Below are 12,497 nucleotides of genomic sequence, written 5' to 3' on the forward strand. Positions count from 1 at the left end.
AAAGTGAATTACAGAAACTTAAATGAGTTTTTTTTCTAATAAATGTCAAACTTTGTTAGTGGACCTCCTCCTCATTAAGATAGACTTCTATTGAGACAGACAGGTGGGACTGCCATCTAGTGGGCAGACAGTCGTTCATTCAGTGTTAAAATTAAATCATTGACTATATTCTGTCAGTGACTTTTAAATTATTAATTTTAATTAAATGGAAATCTTAAGAATAAATAGTTGTTTCTTACCTCAACACCTGAAACAATCAGACACACACACACAAAGCAAACTACTGACATAGTTCATATATTTTGTAGTTTTTTATTTATTTTTTTCAAGTTACAAGGGAAGCACATTTATTAATTTTTTTGCTTTTCAAAAAATCAGGATTATTTCGACTTGTTTCTTGGAGATAGGGCTTAAAAGACAAAAATAAAAACATTCAAACACTTTATAGGCATCAAATATATGTGTCTTATTAATAAAAAATGCATAATACACTGATTATCCAGGCTGGACAGTGGTTTGTTTTTTGTTGCAAAAGACAATTGACTGTGGGACCATGTAGTTCTAAGACCTACACCAACATATACATCTGGTTATCGAGGTTAAATAGAGCCATTTTAACTGGGCTGTTAATCTGGGTTTTCAAAAAATTGTGACATGCTAGTTTTACCAACCTATGTTAATTCTCAAATTAAGGTAAACCCTCTTGCAAGAAACCATGGAAGAGACCCTGATATAATTTCAAAATATATAAAGGGCTTATCAATCAAATTTTCGATTATAATCCATTTCTCTCCAAACAAGTAGAAATAGTCCATTTTAATGGTGATAAAGTACGATTCAGATTTTTGTTCCCTTCCAGAAATAACACATAATACAAATTGATCTGCAATGCAATGAACGCATGTTACAAACATGTATCAAGCTTCAAGCCTGCGTTAAAACACATACCAGTGTACCATCATGAAATTTAACAATAGGGTAAACAAGGTAAACCAGGACTGAAACCTTTAAACTGTCCTCTGAAGAAGAAGAAACCTGTGCCTGCATTTAAGTGTGAACTAATCCAAGACTCTGTAGAGTTTGACACATTCAGGAACATCATCACTTTATCTTCTCACTTAAACTGAAAACTGTTTATCCCTAATCCAGTTTTTTGGGGGATATATGAAACTAAGCCTGTGGATCCGTCAGATTTTGGTCCCACCATTTTGGAAAAACAACAGGCCAAACAACAGCATGAAAAGACGCAAATGAGAGCGTTGAATGGCTGAAACAAAGAGCACTGAGCGAAAAATTATCTTTGATGCATTTGCATAAGAAGGGGGTGCAGGTGGAGCAGAGGTGCAACATGTCTTTTGAAGAGTCATCCTACAGACAAAGATGTATTAATCCTCCTCATCTTTACAGGACAATTAGTCTTGAAACTACTGTGTTATATAAGTATCAAACAATACATTATGATAGGATTCACCACCCGCAAAAAAAAAACAACTAACTATTCCTACGCAAGTCAAACACCTATTATAGTTCAACACAAGCAATAGGCAAAGTTAATAAATTCAATTATTCAACAAGAACCTGGATAATCTCCACCAAACCCGCCCGGCTCACAGAGGCCCTGCGCACAGGCGTCCTCCCCATTTCTACAGCTCCACAAAGCGCTACACAACTTTACTTCTGTGTCATGCCATAATATACAAAGATACTCAGAGAATGACAAACACTTTCCTAAAACGGAGAGGAGGCGGAGATGGGTGTTCGAGAAAAGAGGCATCGGGATTGTGAGCCTTCTCTAGTGATTTCTGCACAGGGGTCGATACAACACAGGTTTTCAATACACAACGTGATTCTCCCTGGATTACATTCATGCACAAACGCACACGCACACGCGCACACACACATACACACACACACACACACACACACACACACACACACACACCGAGAGTCACACACATGCTGTGGTGTTGTCGGGGTTTGATGCATTGGTTGTTTGATGGTTTGTGTGATGTGTTAGCAGGTTTGCACAGAGGGCAGTCCTGTCAGCGATGCCATCTGCAGCCACAGCAGTCTGTACACGATGAACGCGTTGCCGCGCTGTGGTCTTCCGGTCTTCAGCTCATTGGACGTGATTATTGTAATGGGAACTCCTCGAGAGACGGGTGTAAAAAAAGATTTACGGTGATGAACACAAATGGGAATCCACGCCCTTTTGAAGTTGAGACTGCTCAGAAATTCGGGGGTTGTCATCCTGCAGTCCTCTGTCGGCGACGGAGAGATGCCCGATGAAGCAGTAAAGTGTTTAATAAATACAAGAAGAAAAAAAACTTGGGCATGTTATGTCAGTCCTCCTTCCTCCTGCATTGGTCTCACTGCTCAGTTTGGACATGCATTGTGAAAGCCTTGATTGAAGCCACCAAAGATCGTGGAAATGAATGATGCACTCCTTTCTGATCTAAACAGGCTCTCGAGGCAAAGAGGAGGGCACAAGGGGGCAGGTGGTCATGAATTCCTAAGTAAGGTTAATATTCTGCAATATCATACTGCAAGTCCTTGTGTAGCAATAAAAATCCTTGTGTTGCTGTAAAAAAATTGTCTTGTTTAAATATGAATATAGCACTGAGTTTCTGCTCTTTAGACTGTCTGTTATGAGATGAAGGGGACAGGTTCGCCCCATTCACTACAACTCCATGTCCTGAGCCTCGTCCTCCGAAAAGTCTGACATGGAGCTCTCGGAAGAGGAGTCACCCCCTCTCTCCTCCTGCTCCTTTAGAGCCTCTTCTGTGGCATACTTCTGGATGTACTCTGAAAAAGACACACAAGGGAGACATGGGCGTGAAACCCGCTGGAACTGTTGACCCTGTGTGAACTTAATCTGATGACAAAGAACCTGTGATACATCAACCTGTTTTTAAGCACATTTGAAATTTATGCATACAAATAAAACCTGTGGAAATAAATTTACACCATTTGAGGTTTGACTGACACTTTTTAATAACATCATCTCGTTGCACCCTCTCCTTCTATAATGGTTAAATGGCACAAGCTCGGAGAATTAGCACCAACAATTGTTTGTCTCGAAAACAAAACTCCCTATATTCGCATAGCAGTAGTTGATGGAAACGCACATTAATTCACATTTTCTTTTGCAGATTTTGGTCTGAGGTGCAAAACAAGTGTGCTATTAATAATGTTGTCTGTTCTATAAAATACAGACTGTATTTGACTTGCAAGTTGCAACCATGCCTGACATGGCGTAAGTTCATATTTATCCTTTTAGCTTAAGTAGCTCCTTGCTAAATCAAAGTTGCATTTTGGGACAGCACAAGATCTAAATTCTATATTCCCCAAATGCAGAAATACTGAGAAAAACAGGGATACTCTACACTGACCCTATACATGTTGTTTTTGTATCTCAGCCTCTCATTCACCACTGCAGATTGTCAGTGTTAGACTCTTGTGTGCTACCTTTGATCTTGTGTTTATAATCCTCCGGTCGGTGCAGGTACATGGCAGCTGCGTCCCCGTTCAGAGGATCGATGGGGTTTGGGTAGGCGAGCAGCTGAGGGAGGAACGACTCAAAGATGTTGGTGAGGTCTGGCAGATAGGGGGAGAAAGATTAGTCAGTACAGAGAACAACAAAGCTACAGAGAATTATCAGCAAGCTGGATGAGCCGTCATCACTCCGACATGGTCGGTCCATCTTGTGTGTAGTTCCAACATGATCCACTAGAGGTCTCTCTTGTAATAAAATGTTCAATTCAAACAGTAGTATGGCTGTACACTTGTATTGTTTTCTGGTCAGGATTAATTCATCTCAATACTTGAAAGTGTGAGTAAACACAGAGAAGTAACTGCTCTAATTTCATTGACATATAGAGTAATCTCAATTGTTGTATATACATATACTATATACTGTAGTGAACAGAAACAGATTAACATCCAACACTGTTGACACTGGAGGCCTTTTGAGTGAAGGTCACCCACATTTGGGCAACATAACACACAATCACTATAGTTAAATAAACATTATAGACTTGAAACGTTAAAATACATGCTAATATAGCGCAAGTTAATCTGTCTTTGGGACATTCTGAAGATTTTACCACCATCTTTGTGTGTCCAGTTAAACCTTTGTCAGCTGCAGCTGAGCATGACCTCTTTTGGTTCAAACAACTTTCAGATACATAAAGTACTGAATCTTTATTAAATAATCAATTAATACTGACTGACTACATTCTATATTATGATGTTACGGTTTCAATAACACCATAACAAAATGTTCAGTTAAAGGCTAAAGATTATCAACAATGCTAACCACACATTACACCGGTGACACACTGCCCTTTGCAAAGTAGGCAAATACCTATCGGGGTGTTTTTTTACATACACAACAATGTCTAACTGAGTGAATCAGATAAACAAAGTTGTTCTTCTTCAGCTGAGATAAATCTCTTCTTACTGTATCTTGCCACTTCTCGTCTTAAAAACACAGGTGGTTAGAATTTTTCCATTAGGTCCACTTTTTTGAAATAGTGATGTACTGTTGAGATAACTAATAATATGACCCATGACTTGATCTAATGACCTATGACCTACGACTCAAATGTGAACCTGGGCAAATGGAATATAAGTTTGAAAGATCATGGTAAACTTGTTTGTTGTTCACTTGAAGTGAGAAAAAAACCCTCCAGGTGAGTGATTTCACCATATTCTGTTAAGAAACCTCTCAGCCTCAGGACCTTTTTATCTATCAGTGCATGACTTCAATACAAGCAGCAGTTATCACTTAAGTGTAAGCCGATTAAACCAAGATGCTCTGCCTGAAGCTGCACTGTCCAGGTATAAGCTGCCCATTGTGTTTATTTATTGGCTATTAATGTCAACAATGAGAGCTGTGGCTGTGTGACCCACCGTAAAGAGCTGTCCATGTCTGGTTGATGACATCTAAACACACGGTTCCTGACCTGAAAAAGACACAACACTGTGAGTACAACAGCAGAGGTTGTGAAAAGCAAAGCAGGCCGGCCATGACGACCCGAACAAGAAAAAAACATCAGCTTGTCCTCCATAGTATGAATCATTTATTCTATGCTGAACATGAGGATATGCTTCAGGCAACAATATTTACAATTAAGAAATTATTTGCGTGCGTCTGTTAAGTTGTTGCCATAGAAATAAATTCACTCTGTGCTACATTAACTGGTTAATAAGTATATAAAGCTATACTTCAATCACTAAATATCTAAAATACAGTGGGCCCACTTACGCTTCATCAATGTTGGGATGAAAGATTTTATTCATGAATCCTGTGAAAAAAGAAAAGCAGGTTTTAATAGTTGTAGAGCAATATTTAATATGGACATTTCAAGGCTTCACCACAACACTTGAAGAAATATTTCACACCTATTGAAGGTGATTTGAAGGGATATTTATCTGGTAGGTCAACTCGGACCTTCCAGACACCTCCTTCGTACGATGCTGGACAAAAACATAAATACACTCAGGTTAAACACATTGACAAAGGAACACAGGGTCTCACAAAACAGTTTGATTTAGGATGTTAAAATTACTGTTTTAATTCACAAAGAGCACTGATTAAATGTACAGTACACTGCTGAAATGTCTGTCCGTGAGAGGGAGAATCAATGTGAAATTTTTAAACTTACATCCAGGTGGTCCGTGGAACTTGACCACAAATTCATTCAGTCCACTGAGGATGGTGACCTCATGCTTACTCTCAATGCTGAGGGCTGGTTAAGGAAAAGGCTCACTCGAAACACGACAGGAGAGGCAGAGAATTCAAACACATGTTCAACAAAAATGGATCAAAAACTAGCTGCTGTGTGTACATTTTAGGGTCAAACGGCCTCTTTCTCTCTCTCTGAGGTCAAATATAGGATCAATAACATGAGCCATGGCAGTGAGATCAATAATGCAGTGTCAACAAACTCACCCAACAGACAACAGGTCTACTTAACAGAAAAACAACCTCACACACAGCACAAGATAACAACTTATCAAACATGACGATAGTTGACAATATTACAGTGGAAAATTGAACAACCAACAACTAGACTAGAGATAATATTAATGAACACATCTTCCCTTTTTATACAGGAAGAGACACAACTTCAACTGTCCAACTAAAACTATAATTCCCTAGAAACACACCCATAAAAGGCTGAGTTTATTAATCATCAATGTGGTGCCCTCAGCCACCTTTGCTGTGAGGAGGACTGATGGGAACTTGCAGGTAACTACAGCTGGAGAAGATGGGAGGTGACTTGGGTGGGATGTGTCATAATCACAGTGTGTGCTGACAGAGAGAGATGTGAGAGCGAGTCAGAGAGGTTGGGCGTATTCAGTCTGTGTGAGTCTGACACAATGAAAGGTGGAGAAAAAACAAAACCAAACACACAAAGTCCCACTAGTCAAGTGTTCATCATCCTGTCATAAATCATTGTGTCATCTCTAGCCCAACAATCTAACCAAGGAAACGCATGTCTGCTAAGTTAACCAAACTGCTGGAGCGCAAATAACAATGCGAGACAGCTTATCAGGCGGCAGAATAACTACAAACCGAAGAGACAGTTTAAAAAGCTATGTCACCTCTTCTGACACAAAGAGAAGAGTTGTTTATGTTTTAAACAATCCATGTGTAGTTCATGTGACATTACGTTTGTCATCTCTAATCCTATATGTGCAATAAAACTATACATTTAAAAAGCTGTAGGGCAATAAATTTGGTCCAGCCTGACGTACATGTGTTAGATGTACACTGATGTTTGTGTCAGTTTCTGTGGACAGTAAAATAATCTGAGAGGAATGGCAGCTGTGGAAGCAGGCCAGAACCAGCTATGCTCTGTCACAGTGTTTCAATCTAACATATTTGATTTGAAGCCACAACATGAAACTATGTGTGGCATCTCATGCTTAACAGTGGTCCTATAATAGCTGAAACAAGATTCACTACAACAAGAAGTGATGGATCCTAACATGAGTTTCCTTAATGACTTCCATAAGTCTATTCTTAGATTTCTCATCCATACTTTATAATGACATCAATAAAACAAAACAAAAACAATCATCGCACGTTAGTTTACCTGGGCATAATTGAATCTGCCTGCACACTCAGGGTAGAACCAGACGTGTATTACAGCTCTATAGTCTTAAGTGAGGGCTAACGACACGGTTATTATAATGAAGTAATACTACGTTATTCATATGTAAATGTAAACAAATAAAATGAAGTGTTAAATTATTAAATTGACTATGGGAGTCACCACTGATCAAATCTTATCAATCCCTCCCAAATACATGTTTGGGTGTATTAGGGTCACATTTTCTATTAATAAACTGTGATTGAGTCTAAGTCTAAAAGGGTTTTAGTGTAAAACTCAAACTTTCTACATCTTACAAAACAACAACTTAAAACGTGTTTTAGTTTTTATTTACTAATAACATTTGAGGTTAACGGTTTTTAACCTTAACATACTCAATTATAAAGTTATACTCACTATTTGTGCCATCTGTAGGAACAAAGGATTATTTTCAATTAAAATTTAAATAACCTGATTAATCGATTGTTTAGTCTATAAAATGTCAGAAAATAGTGAAAAATCCGTATCATCATTTCCGCGAGAGACCAAGGTGACGTCTTTGAATTGCTGGTTTTAGCCGACTAGTGGAGTCCAAAAGATAAAGATATTTAGTTGACAAAAACTGAGAAAACTGGTAAATGTAGTTCTACCTAGTTTTGTTAACGACATGTTGTTGCGTAAGTACACAATATCGTCCCTGCCATGGACTGGATGTTCCCAGCCCGATCCCCGTATGTGCCCCGTACGGCACGCTTGTTTTTCCTCGATCAGCTGTGTGTGAAGCCCCGCCCTCTACCATGTTCCGGATGGTAACAGGCTGACCAATCAGAGAGTAGCATCTAGCTGCAGGACAAAAACAAAACAATGCAGCTCACGCTGCTAGAAATCCTTTCATGCTTAACTTTAGCTGATAACTGCAAATAATGAGTAATAATACAAAACTAATATAAACAAAACATGTGATGTCACAGAGTGTTGAGAAAAATATGTAATTACAATGACAATACATAACCACTCGCTTCTTTTTCCCCCTTTTTGGCATCGTAAAAATTGATATAATTATAATTTGGCTTTAAATTCTTAACTGTATAATTCGTGGTAAAAATGTGAGCCGTGACGTATTCACCATGAAGGTTATACAAGTTAGGTTTTGTTTATCTGCAATCTGCCAGATGTTTTTTTGTAATTAAGGCAACAATGTAAAGCACACAAAAAGTTAAAACGTGGTTACTGTCTTATCTAACGTGAACTAACACTAATGTAGTTAACATTAGCTGTTGACTTTGTCAAAGATCGTCTCTGTTACGCTACATCGTCCCTTTTGGTTCTCTCTTAGCAGGCTAACGTTCCACAGCTAGCTACATTTGCGTTGACGTTACTAAATCATGAACAAATAAACATGTCTTTCAAAAGAAGCCTTTACAAAATGTAAAGTAGTTTTTGCCAATCCTTCGCATTGCGTTGTCAGTCCGGTTGGACCACAAATTGTTGGCTAACAAGCTAACTTATCGCTTCCGAGCTAAGGCTAACAACGTTTAATGCTAACACGGAGTTTCCAGCCAACGTTGTATTGCGACACATTCCGTTGGTAATTCTAGATTTGATACAAACAAGAACAGCACTGCTACTGTATTATCGAGCTAACAATGCGAATGAGTTCACACGAATAACGTTAGGACAACTTAGCCTCCTCGCTATTCCGCTAACTTAACAGCGAGCTAGCTAACGTAACGTTAGACACAGAGCTGACCAATAACATCGAAGTGTTAAGCATTACACACTTCTCACAAAATCTATTAATATCACGTAGCGACAGCGACAGAATATACATCCTTACAGCAGCCATCGGGAACAGATGCTGTATTTAATCAACAATTATTAAACACAATTATATTTGATTTGCCTATTTAGGCTTGTTGTTTATGTTCAGAGAAGGATACAGTTTCACCACGTCGGTATCCATTCGCCTCTTGCCCGGACTTGGAGACGACATTTTCGTATTCCTTTCAGAAGTAATCTAAAAATACTGCGGCGACGAGGCTACCTCAACCTTTCAGCTTGAAAATACCTACAAACCCTCCGGATTGTATCAACAACCTCTCCACAATGTCCATAAACGAGATCCTTGCTGCAACATCGCCCACTTGTCCTCCTCTCAGTTGATCTTCAGTATTTCCCTGACCAGCTCTACCTAGTTGTGTCCTGTCCTGAAGACTCTCTCTCTCTCTGCCAATGACATCAACCTACAGCGACCAGCCCGAGGAGAGGAGGAGCTCAGGTATAGAAATACACTCCACAGAACACGAGTACACTGTGAGTGGGTTGTTTGTCACAGCGAATAAAACTACTTTCATCATTCTCGCGGAGATGGTAGTCGATGTTTATGTGTAATATTATTTCTGACTTGTTTTGTAAGCAAGGCTGGTCAAATAGAGCTCAAAGATCCTTTGTCAAAGATAAATATATGCCTTTCTAACATACCAACGTCTATGATGAAATTAACTTAGTGGAAGGCTCAAAGAAGCACGTTAGGCCGAAGTTGTGTTTCTTCGCAGACTGATACCAAGGATCGTAGAATATTTAATATAACTAGTTAATGAGTATTTTAGCTTCTTACCCCACACTTTATTTTGGTAAATAGCCATTAACTGGTGGAGACGTAACATGCCCAGTAGGCTACAGTCAGTACGAGGTCACATGATAATACAAGTAGCCTACACAAAGCTAACTAATGCAGTCCAATACAACAGTAGCTTACTGCATACATCCTGTGTTCGTGAAGTTTATGATGTTCAGTTTTTTGTTGAAAACTGTTTCAAAGAAATGTAGTTTTTGACTTAATGGTTATTTTGGGGAACTATAGTTTATGCTGCTGTTCTATATTGCTTTATAGTGAAAGACATTTCTAATATTTAGTCTCCCCTCATTGATATATGCAACTGAATGTGTCCCCCACATCTGGAGTAAAAAGAAAAAAACCTAAACAAAATCATGAGGTGCACCAAAGTGCAACAATAAAACAAAAGAAACACCGTTCCACTCAACCCCTTCAACACCAACTCAGCTAAGTGTTCATTCTCACTACCCATCATAAACTAATGCTCCACATCTCATGAGGGGAAAAATACATAACAATCTACAATTAGTAAATTATGTAATGGTGATAAAATAAAGTAGAATGAATCCAGAAAAGATGAAGTAAAGCCAAAACAAGAAATGCTCTCAAACTTGTAAGGCAAAATATTTTATATTAAGTTTTGTATTGTATACTGTTCATTGATATCGTTATGATACTCTGCTCCACATATGACACTTTATTAACCACATCAAGGGTCTTAAGACTCTAAAGAGGGTTGTGCAGACAGTACAGCCCTTTGAGCCAAATTTGTGATTTTGGATTATAAAAACACTAGACTTTGTTAAATGACATTGACTTGAGTAGTAAATCTTAATGAATTACAGGGAGAGGTACGTTGTCAATCCAATGTCTTTATGATTAATTTACCTAAATATATTTTCATTGAACTACTGGCAAATATAATAATTTTAACATAATGGTTTGTTGGTGAGCTCAGGTCATCTAAAATCCTTTCCCTCATACTTCTGTTTGAAAGGAACTCTGCTATAGCAGCCTAAATCCTGCGTCCATGTCTGAAATAATGTGTGCCTGTAAATGTAAACACTCAGCACGTGAAAACACACTCAAGGTACATTTTGCTGGATTGGCATGTCACATATATGCCATCTTAGCTCACATGAGCTGAGATGGTTCTTGAGTGGTCATATGATGACCTCCTTAGATCATGAGACCCCCGCTTGTCATAAAATCCCTTGTTTTGCTGATGTTGTTGCATGTGTTTCTCCAGCCATGTGGAGCCAAGAAGAGAGCCATGAATGCGACAAAAAAAAAGTCTAAGCGCAGTTGTCACAAATGTAAACACTTGGCTTGATATAAGTAAGCTGTAAGTTACCTGTCTTACTTGATAATGTGGCGTACAGCAGCTGCTCTTCTTCTGAGTCACAAGAGCTCTCACTACTCTCTGCCAAATGTTGCTCATGCTGTAGTTATTTACATATGATGTGTAAATATCTGTGTTTGTGTATTAAGGGCATGGTGGATTTGAAATGGTGTCAACCGTGTTAATGTGTTTGCGCCACATTGCTCTCCCCACATCAAATTGCATAGACATGACAAAAGTCTCAGTTAATGACGCATTCTTAAGTTCAAGTCAGATTTCATTTCGTGCCAGAAGTTGTTTATTGGCCTTCCATGTTTCCAGGTTAATACAAAACAATACTTTGCTAAGCCTATTTTACATGGCAGATTTGAATAACATTATTCAGAAGGATTTGCTTATCTATTTGAATCTCTTCATGCATGAACAAACAGAAGTCATAATTGTACTTTAGTGCATCAGTCAGAGTAATCACTTTGGATGAGATGGTTTCAAGTGATGACCTCCGTGAATCTGTGAGTAGATCACTGGAATGACTGGAAGTAGTCAAATCATCTCCAGTTTAATCTCATTAACACAGCTGCTGCTCATTGTTCAGAATTTCTTGCTGTCAGTGACATTTCATAGACTGGCTTCAGTTCCTACTTGCTGTCAGTCTATTGAGGAATTATTTGGAGAGGCAATATTATTAACAACTGAGGCTGAGATTCTTCCTGCTGACCCTAATAAAGGCCACAGGCCAATACGAGTTGGTCTAAACAATAAAGTTGTTCTATATACTACAAGTGTTGCTGGAGTTGGGACCTTTCATTATTTCTACTGGCAAATGACTAAACCTCTGGTTAACATTTGTACCCCTAGAAGGAAGCTTGTGAAAGAACACGGTGATCGACATGGATCTCTAGTTGATTGATTGGTGCATTGTGGGCAGTTATCAGCAGAAACAGGCTAAGAGTTAAAAAAAAAAAAGAAGTTATTTTATCATAACAACTATAGGGTCTTAACAGGCAGCAAGGTTGTCAAATGTTAAACATTAACATGAACATAGGAAAAAATAACACTCCTGCTGTATTTTTTGTGTCATGTGAAGAGTGTGAGCTGCAGGGAAACAACACTGAAAAGACAAATAAAAGAGTGTGTTTGATCCAATCTTTTCATGATCACTATCTAAACTGTGACAGTCATTGATGCAATTCTCTATAACAAGTCTTGATTACACTTTGTTTAATCAGTTTCTCGTGGGATTGATCTGTTTTGCTTCTTCAACCTATCCCAATGAGCTTCAAATCCAGATTACCACATGTCAGCAAAGCAGACTCAGAAGATCTGGGGGAAAGGTTGACTCTTGGTTCAGTTAATCAAAAGGAGTCACTCCAAACACGTGGTTCTCTCAAAGTAGCTAAACAGTTGTTCATCATCTAAACTGTACTTTGGTAAG

At 38.6% G+C, this 12,497-nt stretch overlaps 1 protein-coding gene across 1 annotated transcript; it reads right to left on the bottom strand.

Moving 5' to 3' along the window:
* Nucleotides 1-296: 296 nt before the first annotated feature.
* LOC137881201 (ubiquitin-conjugating enzyme E2 H-like) lies at nt 297-9,318 on the bottom strand. The gene is made up of 7 exons (XM_068723008.1): nt 9,044-9,318; nt 5,670-5,746; nt 5,407-5,481; nt 5,270-5,309; nt 4,915-4,967; nt 3,469-3,597; nt 297-2,805 (listed from the first exon to the last, which is right to left on the bottom strand). Exons 1-7 carry the CDS (start codon nt 9,094-9,096, stop codon nt 2,681-2,683), a joined length of 552 nt encoding a protein of 183 aa, XP_068579109.1. The 5' UTR covers nt 9,097-9,318; the 3' UTR covers nt 297-2,680.
* Between the last annotated feature and the right edge of the window lie 3,179 nt (nt 9,319-12,497).

This window comes from Cebidichthys violaceus, unplaced genomic scaffold (genome assembly GCF_023349555.1).
Source record: "Cebidichthys violaceus isolate CVI_PGR_0920_01 unplaced genomic scaffold, fCebVio1.0.p SCAF_3, whole genome shotgun sequence".
NCBI lineage: Eukaryota > Metazoa > Chordata > Actinopteri > Perciformes > Stichaeidae > Cebidichthys > Cebidichthys violaceus.

Coding starts and splice junctions, on each gene's coding strand:
- LOC137881201 (XM_068723008.1), bottom strand. CDS start 9,096: ATGTCGTCTCCAAGTCCGGGCAAGAGGCGAATGGATACCGACGTGGTG. Junction 5,747..9,043: donor GATACCGACGTGGTGAAACT/GTATCCTTCTCT, acceptor ACCAGCCCTCAG/CATTGAGAGTAAGCATGAGG. Junction 5,310..5,406: donor CTTCAAATCACCTTCAATAG/GTGTGAAATATT, acceptor CTTTTTTCACAG/GATTCATGAATAAAATCTTT.